General features: G+C 38.8%; 1 protein-coding gene across 1 annotated transcript in view; it reads right to left on the bottom strand.

Moving 5' to 3' along the window:
- Positions 1-14,411: 14,411 nt before the first annotated feature.
- Positions 14,412-26,964, bottom strand: part of OTC (ornithine transcarbamylase) — a 99,388-nt gene continuing 86,835 nt past the window's right edge. Inside the window, exons 11-12 of the mRNA XM_009234719.3 lie at positions 23,946-24,083; positions 14,412-16,317 (exon numbers count right to left, since the gene is read on the bottom strand). Coding sequence (XP_009232994.1) covers positions 16,258-16,317; positions 23,946-24,083 — 198 coding nt within the window. The 3' untranslated portion in view covers positions 14,412-16,257. The remainder of the gene's footprint in view (positions 16,318-23,945; positions 24,084-26,964) is intronic.

Raw genomic sequence — 26,964 nt, 5'->3', positions numbered from 1 at the left:
GTATGTTGCATGGGATTCCATGCTTATGAATCAGGACTTTCATAATCCCTCGATAATGATGCTGGCTGAAATTCTGCAGGAAGGAACAGCAAACCTATGCCTAGAATGGTTATCTATCCCTGTGAGGACAAACTGCTGGCCCTTGCAGAATGGAAGGTGCCCAGTGTTTTTGACTTGACAACTGACCAAGGGATAGTGTCATATCTGGGAGCTCAGTATGGGTCTCTTTTGTTGACGGGTTGGATGTTCAGAGGCAGCATTAACTAGATCAGTCTTGGTAAATGGGATTCTGTGTTGGCCTACATCTCTGCCAAAATGACCCCTCCATGTAGATGCCATGGTGCCAATTCTGGGCTGGATGATGAGAAAGGCTGGCTAATGTCAACTGGCTGAGTCATTTTGTCTGCTTGTGTGGCAGATATATTCTGGTGGATATTTATGTGTGATACAAAGATCTTCATACTTTGTACCCACTCCCATTGTCCATCTACATATCCCTACCCGAGCATCCCTGGTCTCTGATCTAGTCTTCATCTCCAGGCTTCTGACTAGGTGGACAGACCATTGGCCACTGCCTGTGAATCTGTATATATTATTATTTCAGGCCACTTCTCCTTCCACAGAAAGTAGATGACCAGATGTACCACTTCAGCTTCCCATTCGGAAGATTTTCCCTCTCACTGTCTTTCGGGGCCACTCCTGAATGTGGTTGCAATGAAGCCATCGTTCATGTTTAGCTTTCAGTCACATAAAAAGCAGACTCATCTGTAAACCAAGAAAGAGGTTTATTCTCCTTCAGCTATTTATATATGAACTCTCCTTCATATGGCTACAGGTGCAAATCAGGGAAGGAGAACTGGTGCATCATTTATGGATGACATGGGGGTCTGAGCTACCTGTTCATGCAATTTACTTGTGTTCTTGAGTCTTGCTTGGACTCCTTCCTAGATGTACCATTTCCATAGTATGATGGATTGATGGTAGGTCTATCCAACTTTATGACTTGGGTGGGTCAGAAAGAACCCAACTCATAATGAGTAGTTCTGGCTGCATGGTCACTTGACACCCATGGTCAAGTGTTTTGTCTTTATTGGGGCCCAGTAACATGCCAGGACCTGTTTTTCAAAAGGCATAATATTTTTTGCTGTGGATGGCAGGTCCTTGCTCCAGACTCCTAGGACCTACATTGTTTTGCTCCCACTGGAGCTTGCCATAAACTCCACACTGTATCTTTTTCCACCACTAACACCTGTAATACCATATGGTCTGCTGGATTGTATGACCCAAGTGGCAAGATTGCTTGTACCATAACCTGGATCTGCTGCAGATTATATTCATGCTGAGGATCCTACTCAAAGCCAGCAGCCTTGCATGCCATCTTGTATACAGGCTAGAGGAATATTCATAGGGATGGAATGTGCTGCTTCTGGAACCCAAAGAGACCTACCAGGTGCTGAACTTCGTTCTCTACAGTAGCGCATGTAAGATACAGCACTGTGGTTTACTTTAAAAGTTGTATCCAAGCATGATCCCTACCACTGAACTCCTCTATTGGGACATTTTCCCAGGTCACTACCAGCAAAATCTTTAGCAATAGAGCTACCACTTTGTGCTAGGGACTAACCAAACCCCACCTGCTAACCAGGACAACTCCTGGTACCACTTGTATAGTCCAGCTCCTCCAAGAAGTAGATACTACATGGGATTAGTCATGGAAGAGATTTATTAAGGACAGTGCCTGTGAGGGAAAATTGGGAGGGAACCAGGGAAGGCTCAAAGCAGATCTGACCCTGGGTGAAGGACAGAGAGAAGGGAGGAAGAAAGGATGAGAGGAAGGTTGAGTGGATGCATCTTAGACTGAAGTACAGTTCTGAGGGAGTTCAGCAAGGCTGTCAGGGAGCCCTTGAGCCAGAGTTGCCATCACGGGAGTCCTGCCTCATTGTCTTGGAGCAAGCTGTGGGAAGTGTGGCCTTGGCATCAACTCAGTAATGGATTTCAAAGTGCTGGAGCCATCAGTCAATATGCTCTTGGCAGTAGATCTGAGAGGTGCATATTCATGGCTTCCCAAAAAGCTCTGATTCCCAGCACAGAAAAAAGTACTAATATACACATAAAATGCTGTGCATAATTTTATGCAGTTAATTGATCCACTCAGGTATATTCATTGCCTCTCATGGGTGGTTAAGAAAACCTGTTTTCAGAGTTCATTGTTGATCTCACTTAGCAAGAATAGATTTCTGTGAGCTTTTATCTGAAGGATATGCAACACATCAAAAATCACTATAAATTGCTGCTATGATTTGAATGTGTGTGTCCCTCCAAAATTCATGTGTTGGAACTTAAACCCCAAGGTGATGGTTTTAGAAGGTGGGGACTTTAGGAGGTCATTAGGTCATGAGGGCTTCTTCATTGTGAATGGGATTAATGCCTTTTTAAAGAGGCTTTACACAGCGTTCATCCCCTTTTGCCCTTCTGTCAAGTGAGTACATAGCAACAAAGCACCATCTTAAAAGCAGAGACAAAGCCTTCACCAGACACTGAATCTGCTGGCACTTTGTTACTGGACTTCCTGCTTCCAGAACTGTGAGAAATAAATTTCTGTTATTTATAAATTACCCAGTCTCTGATATTTTGTTACAGCAGCAAGAATAAACAAAGACAACTTCTTGAGGAGATATATAGCCTCTTCATTTATAAAAAGGGACCATATACTGTTAATATAATGTAAAGTACTGTATGAATTGTAGATAATCTGAATTTGTCAAATGGGTATCAAGTAGAGATAATAGCCAAAATTGTCCCGTGTTAGAGATAGCTTTAGCAGTAGAAGTGAGAACAGCAATGGCTTTTCAATCTCTTGTTTTCCTCCTTTCCCCATCTTTCCCCTGGTCTTTCAATCTTGAACCCCTCTCTTTTCTCGTAGTTTGGCAGAGCAGAAATTTGGTGAATCTACCAATTGCAGAAGGTTCAGACCCTCATTCTAATAAAGAAGGTGCCCAATTTCTTTAATCAAATAAGATGATTTAAAAATGTAATTCCTCTTTGATAGGCAGTTCAGTTGAAGTGATGCAGTAGAATACATTTCCAAATCCAGACTAAAGATGATCTTGGGCAACTCATTTATTTCCTTTGCTTTGGATTTCCTTACCTTTCTTAATGTTTACAAATATACAGTTATTTATTTACTTATAATTTTAATTGAGATAAAATTTAAATACTCCCCAGTGCACAAATACTAAGGCAACAGCTCAATACATCCTTACAAACAGTTAGGTAACCACCAACCAGATCAAGTTAAATTACTGGGTCATAGGACATATGGATGTTAGCTTTGCTAGATACTGCTAAATAGTTCTGCAATGTGGTTGTACCAGTTCATAGTCCCATCAGCAAGGTATAAGAATTTTAGGGCCAGGCACGGGGCTCAAGCCTGTAATCCCAGCATTTTGGGAGGCCGAGGCGGGCGGATCACGAGGTCAGGAGATTGAGACCACCCTAGCTAACATGGTGAAACCCGGTCTCTAATAAAAATACAAAAAAAAATTAGCCGGGTGTGGTGGCAGGCGCCTGTGGTCCCAGCTACTTGGGAGGCTGAGGCGGGAGAATGGCATGAACCTGGGAGGTGGAGCTTGCAGTGAGCAGAGATCAGCGCCACTGCACTCCAGCCTGAGCGACAGAGCGAGACTCTGTTTCAAAAAAAAAAAAAGAATTTTAGCTGTTCCATATCTTATCCTTACATACACTAGGAACTGCAATGCCTTTACATTTTGGCCATTCTGGTGAGGATTTCCCACCTTTAAGTGAGACTAACTGAGCTACTATCACTCTGTATCACTCTGAGAGCCTCTTAGAAAGCTTGGGATTGTTTTATTCTGCTAGATAAACAGAGTTGTGATGTGGATTCATTTTATTGACTACATGTTAAAGTATTCTTAGTTCTTTGGAAGAGAGCTCATAGAAATAACCAAAAAAAGGAGGAGGTGTGGCTTTAACACTACAAAGGCCCTCAGAAAAAAAACACTGGAAGTGATTCCTGGAAACTGGAAGTTGTATCTATGGCCGAAATTGAAGTGGTATAAGGAGGGAAATGGCCTCTTCAGGGACCAGAGAAGGGGTCAGGTCCAGAGAAAAGAATGGACTGTGTATTTTATTATTGTAAATAACTGTCTGCTCTTAAATATGTATAACTTCTTCCCAAGGCATTTAAATAATTTAATTATCAAAGAACTTGAGTTGTGTTGGGTCAGCAAAACAGATGTTTATAGCCATAAGTTTCAGCTGAGATTTTCCTAATAAAAGGGGAAGGAGAGGGAAGCCATAAATAATCGTAACTAAGTAGTTACTCTTCTTCATTCTACTCTCAGACTCATGAGTAGCAAATAGGTTTGTTTGATGTCTTAGAGTATAAATCAAATTTGAAGACAAGAAGTATAGATTCAGTATCTTCTTTAATCCTTTCTTTCCCTTAGCTACTCTCCCCCTATCAAACTGCCTTGATTTGTCTATGAGGGTTCTATTTCCAAAAGTATAAAAATAATTTAAAATGAACAAACATTTATTAATTGCTTTCCTTACCCTAGGCAAGGGGCTAGGAACTCTTGCATCTATTATCATATTGATACTTTACAGTAAGTATCTTGCTTAAGTTCTTCTCATCTCTGTGAAGCTAAGATGTTATATTTTATTAACTCTGCTTTAAAGATAGAACTATCAAGGGAAAGAGGCCAAGTGGCCTGCTTTTATACATCTCATGATAATTTTTTTTCAGACCTGGGGCCTCACCCTGTCACACAGGCTGGAGTGCAGTGGCACAATCATGGTTCACTGCAGCTCCAACTTCCTGGGCTCAAGCCATCCTTCCACCTTAGTCTCCTGAGTAGCTAGGACTACAGGCACATGCCACAACTACTGGCTTTTTGCTGTTGTTGTTGTTGCTATGTTGCTCAGGCTGGTCTTGAACTCCTGGCCTCAAGCAATCCTCCTGCCTTGGCCTCCCAAAATGCTGGGATTACAGGATGAGCCACTGCAGCCGACCATAATAATTTCAAGTTCAAATTGATTATTCTTTTCTTTGACTTTTAGATTCAACTGCCAAGTCCTGACAGTTTTCTCTTGGCTCAAATCTTCCATTTTCATGACTACTGCCCTTGTTCAGGGAACAAACTAGCCAGGAGACTAGTTTCCTAAGTAAATCTACACAACACCACCAGATTAATCTTGAGGAAGCACTGCTTTCATTATATCCCTCTTTAATGTCAAAATGTTCAATGTTCCCCAGTGCCTGCAGGAAAAATTCCAAACTTAGTACCTTATTAATGAAGGTGCTCCTCAGTTTCATGCTAACATACTAAAGACTTCCACAAACAAATCCTCCACTTCAAATCATGTGGACTACTCACTGACCATCAACATCTTCATCTCACACATTTACTAACAGTCATGCCAACTGGAATGCCCTTCTTTTTCTTTGCCCATCCAAATGTTGCCAGTCCTTCAGTGATCAAGTTACATCCATCCACTGACCTGAAGGGGTTCCTTATCAGTCTTGCAGGTGGCATTTTCTCACTCCTCTTAGGTCTTGTGGCATTTCATAATTGTATAAAACAGAACAAATATTTACAGAGTGGCAACAGAATGCAAGGTGATATGGTAGATTTGAAAATAAATGATATAGTCCTTGAACAGAAAGTGCTCAAAATGTGAAATAACAGTAAAAATGGAAAGTTTGAATAGGAAATACGAGATATGTCACTAACATTTTTGAGCACGTGCTATGTAGCAGGCCATGCTCTAAATATTTCCCTGGACTTGCACATATATTTCTATAAGTAGTCATTATTACTATCCTCTGCTTACAGATGAGAATTCTGAGGCTATAGGACTCAGCCAAGGTCATCCAGCTAAGAGGACCAGTAGGATTGGAATTTGATTCCAGTAGGACCAGTAGGATTGGAAGCTGATATTCTCATCCTTCAGGCTAATCAAACGAAAAAAAGAAAAGGAGACAAAATTAACATAGAGAGTTTATTTGGGCAAAGATTGAGGATTGCAGCCCAGGACACACTTCCAAGTTGCCTTGGGGAATGCTCCCTTTGGGCCTTTTTTGTTACAAGATTTTTAAAGGCAAAAGGGGACAAAGAGTTTTCTGATACAAAGTTGTTTGACAGGAATTCTCACTGGTTTACCGGAACAAGATCGGTTAGAGGTTGGTTATGCATTGCTAAACTATGGCTATGAATTATGGTGTCTAGCATATGGCATTTCATAGCTACTTGGCTTCAGTTAGTCTAGAGCCCATATAGCAAGTGCCCTCAAGATGTAATTATTTAGCTCAAGTGGGAGTGAGATTTCACTGCTGTTGCATTTTAACACCTCTCTGGGCCTGATAATGAAGAGGGCTTGCATTCATCAGACAAAAAGTTTCTTTTCCTTCTCAAGGCCATCCTGCACTTAAGATGGGACCCCAAGTTCCAATTCTTCCAGGAGAAAGAAAGATTGGGAGGATGGAATGCTTTGGAAGACTAATAGGGAGGTGAATACAGAGAAGCAGAGGAAGGCAAGAATTAACAATGGAGAAAAGAAGAGATAGAGTGAAGCATGAACCAGTAAAATGGAGCTCAGAATCCTGGAGCTAGTTCTGCCAATATTGATTGTCCTCCCAGGTACCTATTTTATAAACAGATCTGTTGTACAAACTCAAAGTTGTCTTCACAGAACACTTTTGATGGATAGGTTGTGTCAATGGCTTCCCATTGAACATACAATAAAAACCAAACTTCTTATCTTAGCCTCAAAGGCCAATATGGACTGATCCCTGCTGAACTTTTCAGATGTGTCTTGTGCTCCTCTCTCTCTTGTTCACCATACTGTAGCTATACTCTCTTCTTCCAGTCACGTGAAGAAGACAAGCCCTCTTTCATCTCAGGGCCAACCTGTGCACTATTCCCTCTAGCTGGAATATTCTTCCCCTCCATTATTCACTTAATTATGTGGAAGTCAGAAATTAAATACCTTGATTTCTTTTACTGGCCTTAAAGAAATGTAATTTTTACAATTATATTTAATGAAAAGCCTTGAGGGGAGATAATCTTATTAGCATAAGCACTTTGAGAATTAATTCAAAGTGTCATGCTGGTTGTTAACTTCTTAGCAAGACAACGAAGAGAATTTCAGAGAACTCAGAATTTATCGTTCAGTGACTATGTAAAAAGACATTGTCAGAAAAAGAGCCAATTGCAGTGAAAGGTTATAAAGGTAAGGATATGTGATCTGTCCCTTGTTAATGGGATAAGTCTTTCAGAGAGATGTTCCATGACATGGTTAGTAAATACAAAATGTCTAGTGTAACCACTCCTTCTCATAAAACACGTTTGTTATAGGAACCCCTCTAGTCATTCACTTAAGTGATCAAATGTATTTGTAATAAGAAATAGAAAGGGGTTAATTAAGCTGTAAATAAACTTCTCAGCCCTACAGCTGAAGCACTGGCATCACCTCAGACAAATCTGATCCAAATCCAATGAAAAGCCTGTTTTTCTCAATTATTCTCATCAGTCAGGACTCAGTTTAAGGTCACCTTCTTTGAGAGGCTTGCTCTGGGAACTATATTTAAAGCAGTATTACTCGAAATTTGGAAAATCATTTGGTAAAAATACAGAAGCCCAGGCTTTCCTTACTTTGATTAAGCCAGGACAACTGTATTCTTTATTAGCTCTCCAGTTAATTCTGATACCCATAAAAGTTTGAGAACTACCAATCCAAATGTTTATCCTTCCTTTCATCCCTTTATTTTCTATTATAGCATCCAATTTGTTTCCCACACAGCTCTTATCACAATATCTATTTACATGTGGTTGTCAGTCTCCCCTACTAAACTATAAGCACCATGAGGGCAGTGATCATGTCTTTCTTGTCAATTACTGTATCCCCAGAACCTAACACAATGCCTGGCACACACTTGGGGCTCTAAAAATAGACAGCTCTGTATGCATAGAATTTTTTTTAAAAACTTCAATGTGAATTGTATTCATAGTACAGTCAAGACTTGTTTTACAATAGCAAATCATAAACTTTTTATTTTCTACCAGAATCTTTTTGAGGGAATGCTAATAAATATTACAGATAAAACCAGAATGAGAGCTGGGCCTGGTGGCTCATGCTTGTAATCCCAGCACTTTGGGAGACTGAAGCAGGTGGATTACTTGAGGTCAGGAGTTCGAGACCAGTTTGGCCAACATGGCAAAACCCTGTCTCTACTAAAAATGCAAAAATTAGCCACGCGTGTTGGCAGGCACCTGTAATCCCAGCTACTCATGAGGCTGAGGCAGGAGAATCACTTGAACCAGGGAGGCAGACGTTGCAGTGAGCTGAAATCACACCACTGCACTCCTGTCTAGGAGACAGAGAAAGACTCCATCTCAAAAAAAAAAAAAAAAAAAATCAGAATGGGGTCAGTTGTTCTTATTTAATCAAAAATGGTTGTTCTTGTTTAATCAAAAATGGTTGTTCCAAAAATGGAAGCCAGAGTTCTGCCTTCTTGGCCTCTCTTGGATCCCTGAAGGCAGTATAGGGCCATGCTTTACAAAGGGTGTTCCCTGGAACAGCAGCATCAGCAGATGATGCAAAAGAAATGGTGAGAAAAATTGCTGACACCTTAGCACAAATCAAAGCAGTAGAACCAAAAATCATTGTGTTCTTCACTATCACACAAAGGCACTAAACAAAAAAGCCAAGTTCACTTAAGAATGTCTTCGATGGCCACGGGCAGTGGCTCATGCCTGTAATCCCAGCACTTTGGGAGGCGAAATCAGTCCAATCACTTGAGGCCAGGAGTTCGTGACCAGTCTGGCCAACATGGTGAAACCACGTCTCTACTAAAAATACAAAAATTAGCTGGGCATGGTGGCGGGTGCCTGTAATCCCAGCTACTCGGGAGGCTGTGGCATGAGAATTGCTTGAACCTCGGAGGCAGAGGTTGCAGTGAGCCGAGATTACGCTACTGCACTCCAGCCTGGGTGACAGAGCGAGACTCTGTCTCAAAAAAAAAAAAAAAAAAAGTCCTTGATGAAACAGTAAAAATTGTTAATATTAAATTTCAGCCCTTGAGGACACATCTTTTTAATATTCTGTGTGATGAAATGGGAGGTGAGCATTAAGTCCCTCTGTGGCATAATGAAGTATGAAGGTTGTCTTGAAGAAAAGCACTTTTGAAATTCTTTGAATTGTGCATTTAACTAGCCACGTTTTATATGGGACACCAGTTTTACTTGGGAAAAAAGCAACTGACAAAATGGTCATTGAAACTTGGATATTTGGCAGACATCTTGAAAATGAACAAAGTGTACCTGTCACTTTAAGGAAAGCAGTTGGCATTATTTCTTGTCAAAGACAAAATTTGAGCATTCAAGAGAAAACTAGAATTGTGTAAAATGTGTGTCTACTTCTCAACGCTTAAAGATTTTTCTAACGAGATCAGCAGTGATATTAACAAATATGATTTTCTGATTTTATATAATGAAATGTGCCATTATTTGGAAGATATGTATAACTCAGTGAACTAATATTTTCCAAATGATCAATGTGGAATCATGTGTGAGTAAAACGTCCATTCAAAGGGCAAGATAGACATGAAATTGAATGTAACGGTGTAGAAAATTTAATTTATATGGTTTCAGATTCCACATTGCAACTAATCTTTAAGGAGTTATAATCAGTTGTGGAGTTTTAGTGTAACAACAAAAGATACCTACAATTAGCTGCAAAGACTATTAAAATAGTCATTTTTTCCAAAAACATATAATGTAAGGTGAGATATAAAACAAGGTTGGCAACTCCATTGATTAACTTTATTTTGTTGTGGAAAATGTAGTTATTTCTCATAAAATATGTTGCTTATGTTAACCTGTAATACGTTTATTATTGTTATAATAAATGAATAAATAAATAAATATGTCTAAAATTTCTGTTTTACTTTCTAGTGTGGCTTATACCAATATATCCCACATAAATAAAAGCTTTTTAAGATCTTCATAATTTATAAGAGCATAAAGAGTTTCTGAGTCCAAAACTTTTGAGAACTGCTGCCTTAAGAACAGTGTGAAAACTTCGTCTTTTGAGCAGTGCTATTCTCAGACAAAGATGGACAATAAACCTTGATGAGTTCTTCCTAATCTTTTCCCTCTTTTGCCAGCTAGACCTCAAGTCCAGCAATTACTAAATGCCCCTGATTTATTTCACATAAATATATATTCCTGTGATGCCTTTCTAAGCAGAGTTTAGTCACCTTGATTGGATTTTCAGACTTGTTGGCCTCCATGATTCCATCTGGCAATGAGCTAAGTCACTCCCCTGAGTTGCATATTTGCAAACCAGCTCCTAGACGGAAATGACTAAATAAAGTGTCAGCTGCTGGGCTCTGTCAATTTCAGAAGACAAGCTCATTCCTTGTACTTTTTTTATACCAAATATTCCACTCAATATCTTTCTGATGATGGGACATAAATTTTTACAAAGGGCTAAAGAAAAAATAGACAATGTTAAAAACAATTGAAAAAATAAAAGGGGGCTAATATTTGTTTAGCATTTGCTCTAAGCCAAATACTATTATATATGTTACTGCATTTAATTCTCCCAACAACTTTATGAGATGAGCATTATTATTCTCATTTTACAGATGAGAAGAGCAGGGTTGGATAACTGTTATACAGTAGAGGAGGGATGAAACCCAGGCCTCAGTGACTCCAAAGACAGAGCAATAGTCAGACAATCTAGGTTGTGTCATATACTTTATAGTGGTATTTTACGGATATGGGGGTGAAAACCCTTCATATAAGCCTTCAGAATTGCCTCGGACCAGTGATCTCAGTGTGGTCCCTGGACCAGCAGCATCAGCATCCCCAAGAACTTGTTAAAGTACAGATTCCTAGGCCTCACTTCAAATCTGCTAAATCAGATACTTTGCAGGTGGGGCCCAGTAATCTGTGTATTATCAAGCCCTCCAGGGGATTCTGATGCACACTTAAGTTGGAGAACCACAAAAACAAGCTTGTGCTTGTCCAACCCGTGGCCCATGGGCTGCATGCGGCCCAGGACAGCTTTGAATGCAGCCCAACACAAATTCGTAAACTTTCTTAAAACATTATGAGATTTTTTTGCAATTTTCTTATTGTTAGCTCCTCAGTTACCATTAGTATTAGTGTATTTTATGTGTGGCCCAAGATAATTCTTCCAATGTGGCCCAGATAAGCCAAAAGATTGGACACTCTTTCATTAAAGTATGCCAACACAGCCTCAGGAAGCCAGAGCAAGGGGCAGACCAACTGAACAGCTACTGGGGTTGACAATCTATAAGGGTACTAAAATGCCACAGAAATTAATCAGAAATATTGTGGCAGTTAACTTAAATCTCCTCTTCTCTGGGGAAAGTAAATTGGTCTCATTCCTATTCCATGCAGGTAATAAATTTCCTGCTTTGAATTTGAATATGTGACAGAAAAATAATATTTGTTATTTTTAATATTCTGCTGTCTTCTACAAAAGGTTGATCCTGGTAACTGGAAAAGTTTTTGCTTGCTGAACACGAGCTCTTCCACATTTGTCTAATAGCCTCTTAGCTCTCTACTCCTCCTCGATGCCTGAAGGGTGAGCAGTACAGACGCACAAAAAATCTTATTCATGGATCATCTTAGATTTTATTCCCTAAAACGTAGCCTGAGATGGGGATTCTTGTGCCAGTGATTTATTGAGGACACACTCTCAGCAGAAGGGAATCAGGTTGAGGTGTCAGAGAGGGGTGGGGCGGGTGTGTGGAGGGAAGCTAAGCAAGGACGTGGTCTCAAATGGTTACTAGTTTCAGCCTGATCCTACCCACGTGGAGTTCTGGGGCTGAAATTTCACCCACACACCTGGTCCTGCCTGGAGGGAAGGGAGCCAAGTTTTTATATCCCTATATCAGTCACTTATTGACTGTGGGCTACTAGTGGCCAGGTCAGGGTGAGAGTCTGACATCCTGAGCTAACAGTAGTTCCTGGTGGCTGAGAGCAGCACTTCAAAGAAAGAGGCAGCTGTGAGGCATTAGCGCACAACCCTGTCAGCAGCTGAGGGATGGACAAACCCAGGTGAAAGGCATCTGGATGGGGCACCACCAGTATCTACTACACGGATGTAATTTTAGGTTTCTGTTTGTATCTCCGGATATCAGTGTCCACCTCTGCCTAAGATGTGAATTTTCCTCTCTATCCCTTGGCCTTACAGAGCCATAGCACTGGACCAGCCAGCTTCCCGTTCCCCATTCAGCCTATGGGTAAATCAAGTCAAGCAGCTGTATGTGTAGGATCCCAGATAATTTGCAGAGGGGCATTGAACACGTGAATTATCCCTCTCTATTGAATGTATTTCTATACTAGGAACATTGTTGTTATTTCCCAGTTTTTTCTTTTGTGAAATGAAGGGATAGACTGGATTTTTTAAAACTCTGTTCCAGTTTGAAAATTCATTTGCCTAATGATTTTGCTCCAGAAGGCAGTTGTGCTTGCATTTTCTCTGGGGATGAGTTTTCACAAAAGTGTGTATTAGAGACTAAGTCTACTGTCATGGACATAAGTGAGGCATTAATAAGACTGAAATGTTTTAGCACATGTCAGGGAATTCAATTCCATTTTATCTGACCATGATTCTTTTATCAATAATTGATTTTAATTTTTCTGAATAATTACTAGGAAAGAATTTCTTTATTAAATAACTACAGGGTTGATTCTCAAATACTTGTTTCAGTGATTTGTGTCATGTGTTTGCCACACAAAATGGACAGACACTATCATTTTCACTATGGCATCTTAAGGAACCTAGCAGAAACTGAGGCAAGACAACAAAACTATCACTGCCCTGCGTGTGTCTCATTGCCCTCAAGTACAAGGTGATACTGAAATGTAAGTTGTTGATGGTCGGATCTCCCCTACTAGACACTGATCCTTTGTATGATTTAAAGCAAAGCACCTATTCGGGTATATGAAATACTAAAAAGTGCCCCCTCTCCATGGACAACATACAAAAAAGGCGTTCCTTCCTCCTGGCTACAAGGCCTGTAAGGAGACACAAGACTTGGTAACTGAAGTGCAGACTGGGTCTCAACCTTTATTCATTTCTTTCACCTGAGACCTTTACACAAACCACAACTTGCAAGGCAGTATGTGGCATTCTTGGTTATAGGAATCTGATAATTGTGACTTGAGTGGTTTTCTGTTATTTAATATGACCCTTTATATTTGTCAAAGGATATCAACCCTACAAAGTTGCTGAGTGGTACCATGTCTCAGCTATGCCTCAATCATCTCCATGTAAGACATCGATGAGAGCTTCCAAGACAAAAAGGCTCAAAAGGAATGTGTTCTGAATACTTTCTTTATATGTAATCCTCACTCATCTTTATCACATGAGAAGACTTGCTACGGAACTTTGGCACTAGACCAAGGGGGCTCTGACATTTTAACTGAGGTTCTAGGGTCACTTGTATAGGAGATCTATGGTGGCACTGCCATGCTGATTCTCTGTGGAGATCTTTCTACCCAGGGACATTACCAAAGTCAAGTAATTAGCACAATATCCGGATAGAAATATCTGATATTGAGGCTAGTTATGGTGGCCCACGCCTGTAATCCCAAGCACTTTGGGAGGTCCAGGTGAGTGGATCACTTGAGCTCAGGAGTTTGAGACTAGCCTGGCTAACATGGTGAAACCCTGTCTCTACTAAAAATACAAAAATTAGCTGGGCATGGTGGTGCGTGCCTGTAGTCCCAGCTACTCGGGAGGCTGAGGCAGGAGAATTCTTTGAACTCGGGAGGCGGAGGCTGCAGTGAGCTGAGAGCATACCACTGCACTCCAGCCTGGGTGACAAAGTGAGACCCTGTTTCAAAAAAAAAGAAAAAGAAAAGAAAATATAAGAAATATCTGAAATTATTAATTTTTTTTTTGACGGAGTCTCGCTCTGTCACCTAGGCTGGAGGGCAGTGGCGTGATCTCAGCTCACTGCAGCTTTCACCTCTGGGGTTCAAGCGATTCTCCCACCTCAGCCTCCCGAGTAGCTGGGATTACAGGCATGCACCACCATGCCCAGCTAATTTTTGTATTTTTAGTAGAGACGGGGAGTTTCACCCTGTTGGCCTGGCTGGTCTTGAACTCCTGACCTCGGGTGATCTGCCCACCTCAGGCTCCCAAAGTGTCAGAATTATAGGTGTGAGCCACCATGCCCAGCCCTGACACTGAATTACTTTTCTAAAGTACCTGGAAATTTATCACTGAAAACAAAAACAAAAACTGATGACATTGAAATCATTGCAGTGTAATCACTTGTGGTTTCTACTCCCAATGTTATTGTGGAGAAACCCTGGAAGAAAAGAGCTCTTTGGCTAGTTATATTAGGTGACAGGATTTATTATGTACACCAAAGATGCAAGGGTCATTTCTAGAGTTTTCGTTAGACTCTGGAGTTGTAATAGCTATATAGGAAAAGGGGTAAGAAGAAAGAGGAGATGAAAACAGCTTTGCAAAAATTAAGGGTGAATTTTCCTCCCCTATTTTCTTTTTTCTGACAATATAAATAATGTCTGATTAAGATGAAAAGTTAAGAAAGCAAATACATTCCTACAGAACTGGGCTGAGAATGAGGTTAAATTGTATGTACACAATAAAGAAAGCTATAGAGCTTTTTGAGGAAAAAATGACTATATTTTGGCAAGAAAATTATTACAAGTTCTTTCCAATTGAGGGAAGAAGACTATACCATCCATTTAGTTCAAAGAATAACCAGGAATGAGATGGGAGCTTGTTACTATGGCAGACCATTTGGTAAGTGGAAGAACACTTCTTTCTATGTAGGCAATTTGAGGGTGAGCCTTCCACAATCCATATGACACCTTGTTATAATCTCTGCTGAAAGATATTCCACTAAACTCCACTCTCTTTCTAAGTGCTTCCAATAAATTACCATGGACATGAAAGTCACCTTTGACATTTACTGGAAAATTTGATGTTTTTTTCTGTAACATTATGAGCCTCTTTCCCCCACAAAAAAATGTTTTATTGCACCTTCATTGCAAATCTAATTTGTAATTCATCCCTTGCTTACTCATTTAAGTCAGAGCTGTGTGCTGAAGAATATCAGCCAACCAGCCTGGAAACATTTTTCTAATAGTAAATGTAGAATGTAAAGGAAATTACATTATTTTGTCTTCTGTAAAATGTATAATTTTTTTAAAAAACTTCACTTATGTTATTTAACATTTTAACTAAAAAATTCAAATTATATCATAATAATTCAACAATACAAATGTTAGTCACCCACAAGAGAAATCTAGTTGTGATTACATTATAATAATTCAATAATGTAAATTTTTATTACCCCAAAGAAAAATTAGAGGAAAAAGATTGGCTAAAATGTTGCAAGTAGTAGATTTGTGGAAATATTCAGCATATGGTGTGAGTAGATGCATGATAAGCACAGACGTGAAAAAATTAAATTGTTCTTGTTGGAGAATTTGAACCTAAGAAAATGCTACTCTAGGTATCCATGGTTTTACCACTTGCTAACAAAAGCTTCTTATGGCTTGTAACAGTAAGTACTCATTACAGAGAAGAGATGCATGCTCTTGAAGGATTCCCCACTACCACATTCTCACAAGTTATTGGAAAAAACTTCAGAGTTTGGGCACAGTAATAGCTATATTTTAAGAATTTCATTATTTGCCTCCATAAATGAATGCCTGTCTACCTCATTGGCCTGAAAATTGTACCACATCTGCAAGATGAATCATTTGGCTTTCTAGTTGGTCCTGGGGGACAGGAACACAGCCCACAGATTTACCAGTAGCTGACTGCCTGGTAAATGTTTACTTATAAATTAGCGTGGGTGATAATTTATTTAGGTAATAAGCATAGACTACACTTAATGGCTTAGACATTATACATTATGAACACAGTATTTTATGTTGAAGTAAATGTATATGATAATTAATATGATACCTAAATGTAACTCAGAAATTGTGAATTAGAGAGTTTAAGCAAAGTTAAGCATGTATTACAGCGCATCAGCACTTAAATTAAAGGCTTAAGGAAAGTTTCACAATGGCAAAGCAATATCATACGGTTCACCCATACCATGTATTAGGGATTTTTTTATTTTTTAGATTCTCTTCTCCTTTCCCCATAAACCAACTCATTCTGTTACTGAAGAACATTGCTTCTTTCTTCACAAGTGACACAACATCAAAATTTAGGCTTCTGGAGCTGAGGTGAGTAATCTGTCAGCAGGGACACCATGACAGCCTGATGACACAACAAAGAAAGAAACAAATGGATAAACATTAGCAACAGTCTGCTTAGGGACCTAGAGAAGGTGAATTAGGTTTCAGCTTTGCAGGGTTACAGTTAAAATGTGTTTTCTCAAGAAAATGGTAAGAGAACAGTTCTGAACTAATATTTATTTATTTATTGGAGGAGGGCATAAATGAAAGTCAACAGAGATCAGACTGATCCAAATAGACACACAAACACTGCATAATTAGGCCTCATTCCAGGACTAGTGGGTCACAGGGTTGAAATGAGATGCTACAGTGGTAGCCATGATTGAATTTTCCAGTCATAAGTAAAGTATTGGCTAGTTTTAGAGAAATATCATCTTTCCTATTCCAGATCCTTGTGTTTATACTGTGGTTTGACCTCTCGAAACCTAGAGAAGTTTAGGATGAATCAGATGTAGAATAATCTGAGCAATGTCTGCTCTCTGAAGCTGGGTATTCCTGAAAGAGTATTATCTCTATAGCCAAGAGTACACCGCTTCCCCTTGGTCTGTCAACCACAAATGGTAATTTTCACTTTTACTCTTCTCAACCTCCACAAGAATGACAATAATAATATCGGAAACTATGGTGGATGTTAACTGAGTGCTTACTAGGTATTAGATAGAATACTAAGTACCGTATCATGTATTGGTCAAGAAATATTTTTCAAGCACTGTGCCAGGAGTTTTGGTGAGCTAGAGGGAAATGTTCACACATTATCTCATTTAATACAACAAAATTCTAAGGTAGCTTTTATTATTATCATTTATAGTTGAGGAAATCAATCCTTGAGATGACAGATAGTGCAGAACTGGGTTGGAATCCAGGTTTTCTCTGACTCTATTCTTTTAAAAAATTATTATTTTTGATTGATAAATTATAATTGTATAAATTTATGGAGTACAGCATGATGTTTTGATATATGTATACAATGTGCAATGATTAAATCAAGCTAATGAACATATCCATCACCTTACTTACCTATCTCTTTTATGGAGAGAAATCTGACATTTCTTCTCTAAGTTATTTTGAGATATATATTATTATTGACTATAATCATTCTGCTGTGTAATAGATCTCAAAACCTATTCTCCCTGTCTACCTGAAACTTTGAACCCTTTGATCAACAACTCCCCATTGCCTTCCTTCCCATCCCCCATCCTCTGGTAATCATCATTCTACTCTCTACTTCTATGAGTTCAACTTTTTTAGAGTCCACATATAAGTGAGATCATGTAGTATTTGTCTTTCTGTGCCTGGGTTATTTTACTTAGCATAATGTCCACCAATAAACTGTTAGAACTGATAAGGGAATTCAATAAAATTGCAGAAAATGAAATCAACATACATAAATCAGTAGCACTTCTAATATACTAATAATGAACTATCTGAAAAGAAAATTAAGAAAATAATCACATTTGCAACAGCAACAAACAATTACTTAGGTATAAATTGTATCAAGAAGGTAAAAGACCTGTTTACTGAAAACTATAAAACACTGATGAAAGAAAATAAAGAAGACACAAATAAATGGAATGATATCCCATGTTCATGGATTGAAAGAATTAATGTTGTAAAAATGTCCACACCACCCAAAGTGATCTACAGATTCAATGCAACCCCTATCAAAATTCCAATGTCATTTTTCACATAAATCAAAAATACAATCCTTAAGTTTGTAGGGAACCACAAAGAACCCACATAGACAAAGCAATCTTGAACAAAAGGAAGAAAGCTGGCAGCATCACACTCCTTGATTTTAAAACATATTATAAAGACATTTTAATAAAAACAACATGGTGCTGTCATAAAAACAGACACATTAACCAACAAAACAGTAAGGAAAGCCCAGAAATGAACTCATGCATTTATGGTCAATTGCTTTTTGACAGAGGTGCCAAGAACACATAATGGGGAAAGGACAGTCTCTTCAGCAAATGGTATTGAGAAAACTGGATATCCACATGCAGAAAAATAAAATTGGACCCTTGTCTCACACCATATAAAAATCAACTCAAAATGGATTAAAGACTTAAATATAAGCTCTGAAGCTGTAACACTACTAAAAGAAAACATAGGGAAAAAGCTCTGCCTTAGTCCTTTTTCACGCTGCTGATAAAGACATACCCAAGACTGGGAAATTTATAAAGAAGAAGAGGTTTAATGGACTCACAGTTCCAATGGCTAGGGAGGCCTCACAATCATTGCAAAAGGCAAAAGGCATGCCTCACATGGTGGCAGGCAAGAGAGAGAATGAGAGCCAAGCAACAGGGCTTTTCCCTTATAAAACCATCAGATCTCGTGAGACTTATTCAGTACCATGAAAACAGTATGGGGGAAACTGCCCCTGTGATTCAATTCTCTCCCACCAGTCCCTCCCACAACATGTGGGAATTATGGGAGCTACAATTCAATATGAGATTTGGGTGGGGACACAGCCAAACCATATCAAGCTCCATGACATGAGTCTTGTAATTGTTCACATATGACCCTGAAAACACAAGTGACAGAAATAAACATAGACAAATCAAATTGCATCAAAGCTTCTGCACAGCAAAAGAAACAATAAATAAAGTGAAGAGACAATCCACAGAATGGGACAAAATATTTGCAAACCATACATCTGTTAAGGGATTAATATCCAAAATATATAAGGAACTCAAACGACTAAAGAGAAAGAAAACAAATAACCTGATTAAAAAATGGGCAAAGGACCTGAACAGGCATTTTTCCAAAGAAGACATACAAATCATCAAGTTCATGAAAAAATGCTGAGTATCACTAATCGTTAGGGAAATGCAAATTAAACCACAATGAGGTATCACCACACACCTATTAGAGTGGCTTTTATTTTAAAAAAATGAAAGATAAGTGTTGACAGGAATGCAGAGAGGTGGGATCTCCTGTGCATTGTTGGTGGGAATCTAAATTAGTACAGCCTTTATAAAAAATGGTATAGAGGTTCCTCAAAAAACTAAAACTAGAACTCCCACATGATCCAGCAGTCCCATTTCCTAGTGTATATCCAAAGGAACTGAAACCAATCTGGTGCAGGGATATCTGCACTTCCATGTTCACTGCAGCATTATTTACAATAGCTAAGATATGGAATCAACCTAAGTGTCCATCAATGGATGAATGGATGGAGAAAATGTGGTGTATATATCCAATGGAATAGTATTCAGCCTTAAAAAAGGAAATCCTGTCATTTATGACAACATGGGTGAATCTGGATGACTCTACTCTTAAAAGGTAGTTTTGTGGTCTCTCAGGTACTTGTTCTTACACTTCAACCATACTGTACATGTGTTCCTAGCCTATATCAAAAGTGCAGGTCTTATATTTCAAAGGTGTTAACTGAATATACTTATCAAAGTTATCACATGCCAGGCCCGGTGCTGAGTGCTGTATGTGCATCATACCATTTAATATCCTTTCCTACTGTATGAGATGGTAAGAGATGTAAAATACAGATCGAGAAACTGAGATGTAGGAATTTTCCTGAGTGGTGGTGGTGAGAGGTGGATCTGCACCTACCTGTCCCTGGGTCCTGACTACAATGCTCACATGACTCTGATCTCACTGAATCCTCATAACCTTAAGAGGTTGGTTCTATTTTTTATCCTCATTTTTCATACGAATAAACTGGTCTTAGTGAAGTTAAGGTACTTGCCTAAGTTGATTAGGAGCCCAAGATCACAGAGAGAGTCAGAATTTTAACCTGATTTCCAAAACTTATGTTCTAAAACTGATTCCCTATATTGCCTTTAGGCTGCAAAAATGTATTGAGTCCATATTTAAAGTATGTGTCAGGCAAACTTCTAGGTATAATAAAGAACGTTACAGACAGGATTACTGCTTTCATAAAGAAGTTTTCATTACAGTGGGGGGACAGGCAACAAACAGACAAAAAAATATAAAAATATCAAGTAGTGCCATTAGAAAATAAAATGTGGAAAGGAGATAAAGGAGCCTGGGGAACCACTTAAGAGTGGGTGGTGTGGGAAGATCTTGCTCAACAGTAACATTGAAGGTGATGTCTCAATGACAAGAAGGAACTAGTTTAGCCAGGGCAAACTTTGGCATAAGAATGTCTACCAGGTAAAAGACACTGTAAACTTCTTAATGGGTTCCTGGGAGCACCTCTCATTTTTGCTTTGTTTTTAATTGTCTATGAATTGTGTCAACTTTGTTTCCAAATAAAAACTTACAAATTCAACTTGGATTAGGATTGTCAGATTCAGTTAAATAAACACAGACAGACAAACAGTTAAATAAGAATTTCAGATAACAACAAATATGTATTTTACTGTATATTCTAAATAGTACATGAGACATACTTAGACTAAAAATTATTCATTGTTTATCCAAAATTCAAATGTAACTGGGTGTCCTCTATTTTATCTGGCAACTCTAACTTGGGGAGAAGTAAATGACTATAAAATATTGTGAATTACATTCGCATTGGTGTTTTGGACTTCAGAGTCATATGTGGATAACAGTGCTTTGAAGTGTCAGCATTTTTTCTTTTTTTCAGGGTCCCTTTAGGTTATTTTAGCTCCAGTGTAAAATTTATAGGCAGAGGAAAAACATCTATCTACTTTTTGTGAGTCCTACTGCCTTATTAATCACTGAAAAATACAAAAGCAAGCTTCATGGGGAGGAAAAGGGTGATTTTTGTTTTTAAACAAAGGGATCCAAAGACCTGTGCACTATGAAGAGAATGATGCGATTAGTGAAGCGTTCTGAACAGCACTACTGGAAATCTCTTAGCATGGAGGCTTTAAAAAGCTACTCTGAGTGCTGAAAGAGGACACTTCTGCTTTAAAAAATGCTACACCATTAAAGAAAAAGCCCTTCATCCTATTTTAGTGTATACCTTACATCAGTCATTACAGGCATCTCAGAACTGGAGGCCACATTGTGGCTTTCCTTTCTTATTTCATCCTGATTTTAAATCAAGTTGCATGCGTGGAAATTATTCCCTAGAGTAGTGCTGTCCAATAGAGCTCTCGGCAGTGATGGAAGTGTTCGATGTCTGTGCTGTCCAATACCAATAGTGTAGCCACCAGCCACATGTGGCTATTGAGCATTCAACAACTTGGTTAGCATAACTGAGGAACTGAGGAACTGAATCTTCTCTCTTTTTTTTCTGTTTGTTTGTTTTGAGACAGAGTCTTGCTCTGTCACCCAGGCTGGAGTGCAGTGGCACGATCTTGGCTCACTGCAACCTCTGCCCCCCAGGTTCAAGCAATTCTCCTGCCTCAGCCTCCTGAGTAGCTGGGATTACAGACGTGTGCCACCATGCCAGGCTAATATTTTTGTATTTTTAGTAGAGACAGAATTTTACCATGTTGGCCAGGATGGTCTCAAACTCCTGACCTCAAGTAATCCCCCTGTCTCAGCCTCCCAAAGTGCTGGGATTATAGGCGTGAGCCACTGCGCCTGGCCTGAATCTTCAATTTTGTAAAATTTTAATTAGCTTAGATTTAAATTTAAAAAGCCATATGTGCCTACTGGCTACTGTATTGGATAGGGTAGTCTGGAGGAAGACAAGTATTAGAACATCTTAGAAAAATGTATCACGGCAACGCTACTCAAAATGTGGTCTGCAGGACGGTGGCACCTGCATTAACTGGGTCCTTATTAGAAGTGCCGGCCTGGCACGGTGGCTCACGCCTGTAATCCCAGTGCTTTTCGAGGCTGAGGTGGGTGGATCATTTGAGGTCAGGAGTTTGAGACCAGCCTGGGCAACATGATGAACCCCCCCCCCACTAAAAATACAAAAATTAGCCGTGCATGGTGTCACCTGCCTGTAATCCCAGCTACTTGTGAGGCTGAGGTAGGAAAATTGCTTGAACCCAGGAGGCAGAGGTTGCAGTGAGACGAGATCACACAACTGCACTCCAGCCTGGGCAACAGAGCGAGACTCTATATTAAAAAAAAACAAAAAAAATAGATGTGCCAAATCTCAAGCCCCATCTTAGACCTGCAGAATTCAAATCTGCACCTTAACAAGACCCCCTAGGTAATTTAAATGCACATTAAGGCTTCAGAAGTACTGGCCTAGATAACAAGGCAGTTGACATTTTGGCCCAAGTTAGTGTCCTGAGGTGGCAAGCTGGAAAGATGCAGTGAAAAAAATCATCCCTGTTATTAGATATGACAAATTTAGGCCTAATATACAAACTTCTATTGAAAAGAGAGTCATGGTTGGTGGCCAAGCAGCTATAGTTGAGCTTGAACCCCTGCTTATTTTATAGGGTCTGTATCAGATCAACAGTGAAGATGATGATAATGAGGGTAATAATTATGATAACAATATTTACCATGTGTTATGTACTATACTAAAAGCTTTACACATATTACTTTAATGTTCACAATAACCCTATTCCAATTTACAGATTAAATAAATAATTAGCAGCTAGTCCTTTCCAGCTTGCTTTTCTCTACTCCGGAGGCTGAAAGCTAAAAGCTACATTTCCCAAACTCCCTTGCAGCTAGGTTACAGGCATCCCACTCAGCTGCATCTACTCCAGACTTGGATGCAGAAGTGAACAACATGCAGTGGAAGCCATCTTCGGAGAGATTGGATCTTCTGCTACATATGCAGGTAGAGAAATCTATTTCAGCTGTGGTGGCTATAATGGAGTATCTGATATCTAGTTTCAAGGGCCTTAGGTACCAGGCTGTGTCAGTGGTGTTCTGGCTACAAAAGAACCACAGTGTCATTGGGCAATTTTTCTGCCTGTGTTGTCCCTGGCTATATGGTGTCCAAGAATTATTCACTGCACTTCCTTTCCCAAAAGATTCTGGGAGCCGCTTAATGTCTCTTAATACATTACTTTCCATTTATCTACCTAGAGTGGACTCCCGTTTGCAAGTAAGATCCTGGCTGATACAGTAATTGAGACCAGTTAAGTCACTAAAAGCTAAAAAATGGTGGAGCTAAGTTAGACATGTCAGTACTATCTTCCAGAGCAGGTGACATTTGGGATATTGTAAAGTAGACATATGGTAAATATTTCCTAGAATGACAGTGAGGAAGATGAAACTAGTGGCTTTATCTGAAAGGAACCATTAATTTTTAAGATAAGTTTTACCATGAAATTTGGAAATGTTCTATACCTAAAAACACATGTATCCCTATGGCCAAACTCAAAGAACGAAAACAAGTATCTAGTCCAGTCATAAAGTAAGGCATGGAATGAGGAAAAAGAGAAGGGAAAAAATAAGATGTTTTGAATGCTCATTTTATACAGGAACTGAATTAGGGGCTTCTCTAAACATGAACAAAGAGATTCTAAAATAAGAATTATACAACTTATAATGGTTGGCAAACTGGTGGCTGGTGCTCAGGCAGATCAAGGGTGGTAAGAATTTTGGTTAAAATGGATTTATTTGAAAGGAGATTAATCTCACTCCATGAAAATACACCATAAATGCTAATAAGCACTAATGATGTATTATAAAGTTTCTGGAAAAAAAATATATGTTACATGAGCAAGTAATGTAGTTGGATAATCTCACTTGCTTATTATTTCCCCAAAGGCATGAACGACCAAGTTGGAACCACACAAAGAACTTATCCTCCACTCCTTGTTTCTTGCTTACCATGATTGTCCACTTTCTGTTTTCTGCCTCTGGGAACACTAGTGATCGTGGAGAATAAAAGACTTCATCATCCACTTCTTCTGGCTTTCTGGGCAAGCAGTGTAAAAATGTCCAGTCAGAGGCAGCAACTTTAGCAGTCTAAAGAGATGGGGATAAGACCACTTTTTGACTATTATATGTGGCAGTCATATTTGTTTTCTTCAGTATCTAAAAACACACATGGCCTGTAGTCAGAGATCAATGCAAAGGGAGAGACAAAGGAGCAGAGTGATGGTTTTATCTCAAGACACCTAGGAGAAATGTACATGGTACTTTCAATTTTTTTTTTTTTTTTTTTTTTTTGAGACAGAGTCTCGCTCCGTCACCCAGGCTGGAGTGCAGTGGCAAAATCTTGGCTGACTGCAACCTCCGCCTCCAGAGCTCAAGCAATTCTCCTGCCTCAGCTTCCTGAGTAGCTGGGACTACAGGCATGCGCCACCATGCCCAGTTAATTTTTGTATTTTTAGTAGAGACGGGATTTCACCATATTGGCCAGGCTGGTTTTAAACTCCTGACCTCAAATGATCCGCCCGCCTCGCCTCTCAAAGTGCTGGGATTACAGGCATGAGCCACCATGCCCGGCAAGTCTTTTTCTTTTTTTCTTTTTAAATTTAAGAGAGCATCACTTCAAGTTATACCAGTAACTCAGTTTTCTGGTATTCTATTTAGTGGAACAGTAGACCTTTTGGTAAAGAACTCTACTAATGTAATATGTGGCTGATAGCAAAAGCCACCAATTATAGTCCACTATATTTAAAAAGTTGCTTTGGTGTGATAATATTATATTTGGAGCTTATCTCCAAATTATTATTTTTAGCACTTGAAGCATACTAGTTAAAACAATTTAGATAAAGGTACTGAGGTAGGGGTGAATTAAACAGGATTATAAGCACTATGCATTAGATTTTTCATTCTTAATGCAAATGTACTAGCAGTTTTAATTTTCTCCAACAGTTAATTCCTGAAAGTTACATTTCCCTTTATATTTCTATTGTTCACATACAGATTCAAAACTACATTCCTTCATACTTTCTTACCTCAAAATTACTGCCTTTGTACTAAAATTTTGTTTTACCTCCCACCCAAGCTCTAGGTTCAGAACATTTTGAGTTTCTAAAATACCAGCAAAATTACATGGAAAAAAGTAACATTTATAAATGCCATACATCAATAAAATGACTGTTCTTCAAGCCTACAGTTCCAGCACCAGAAACACATATAAGATTGGCCAAGCAAGTGTAAGTATGAGGCAATTTATATAATTTAAAATATCTCCATGAAAATATATTCCACATGATAAGGGATTAGGCATAATATATAAAGATATTATGGAATAGGAAAGGCAAAAAAACAGAAAATGGGCAAAAATGTAATAGCAATTTATAGAAAAAAGGGCAATGCCCAATAAACATGTATAATTTTTTCTATAAAAATTTATAGAAAAAAGGGCAATGCCCAATAAAAATGTAATAGCAATTTATAGAAAAAAGGGCAATGCCCAATAAACATAAAAAGATGCTTAACTTCATTAGTAATCAAGGAATTGCAAATTTTAACAAAGATGAGATGCCATTTTTCCTCCAGATTTAGAAAAATTAAAAATGTAAATAAAAGCTAAACATGGAGAGGATATGGAAAAATAACTATAATATACAGCTGCAGCAGTATACATTTTTAATCTTCTTTGGGTGAGCAATTTAGCAGCACTCTCATATTTTAAAAAATATATACCACTTCACCCCAAAATTCTTCTTCTCAGGATCTTATTCTCCAGTGATATTTGCACAAAGAAATATGCATAAGCAAGTTCATTGCAGCATTTTTGTAATCGGCATTCTCAGAAATAGCCTAATTTATCAATAGGAAACATTTTAAGTAAATTATGGTTCCACTTATCCTTTGGAATTCTATGCAGCAACTAAAAAGAATAAAAAATATCTAAATGAATGAGCAAGAAAATCTAAGATTTGTTAAGTGGAAAAAGTAAGAATAATAATAAATAATAAATAATGTCTAAAATATCATTTACGAAAAATCAATAGTTATGTGTGTATTGAGGCATATATATATGTAAATGCACAGAAAAGGTCTGCAAAGAGACACATCAAATTGTTAAACAGTGGCTACCTCTAGGAATAATCTCTGTTAAAGAGATGGGAGAAAGACATTTTTACTTTTTATTTTTCAAACTTCTGTTCTATTTTATATGTAATAATAAAGAACTTGTATTTATGTACTACTTTATCAATATAATATTAATTGTACTTGCTTAATCCCTTTCTCCACCAAAGTAGATTTGTTGCTTTGCTGACAAAACTCCTGTGCATTTGGCTTTTAGGGTGTTCCTCCAGAACATTGCTTCTCAAAGTGTGGCCCTGGAGGCAGCAGCATTGCATCACCTGGGAACTTGGTAGAAATGCAGATTCTCAGGTCTCACCCTGACCTACTGAATCAGAAACCCTGGGGGTGGGACCCAGCCAGCTGTGTATTAACAACTCCTCTGGTGATGCTAATACCTGCTCAAGACTGAGAAGCATTGTTCCAGATCTTACTGGAAGACAGCCAAACAGATGAGTCCCCTGGGAATGCTCTGGAGGGCGTTAGCAAAACTAAACTGGATTTAGAGGTCCTTGGAAAATAGAGGCAAGGACTAGCCTGAGGAGCATAGTTAAGGGGCTTTTCTTAGGGGAGAAATCATAAGAAACTGCATGCATCAGAAGTAACCTAATTTCTCTAAACACACAAAGAGTAAAACACTGCAATGCCTCAATTCTTGTGAGAGAGAAAAGCCTGCTCCTCTCTTCTCACTGGGTTTCAAATTCCTTCATCCAGCACAAAAATGCCTTTCCAAAGGACACAGCTAATCTTTGGAAGGAGAGAAGTCCCTAGGGGATACAGTCGGTGAGTCCTTTTATAGGGAATGAAAGGACAGTCTGCTCTCCCTAAAGTGAATGAGTGATTAGATGGTTCTGGCCTTTAT

The sequence above is a fragment of the Pongo abelii genome, chromosome X, assembly GCF_028885655.2.
Source record: "Pongo abelii isolate AG06213 chromosome X, NHGRI_mPonAbe1-v2.0_pri, whole genome shotgun sequence".
Taxonomy (NCBI): Eukaryota; Metazoa; Chordata; class Mammalia; order Primates; family Hominidae; genus Pongo; species Pongo abelii.
Note: the sequence above shows the minus strand (reverse complement) of the source record. Positions and strands in the feature narration are given on the sequence as shown.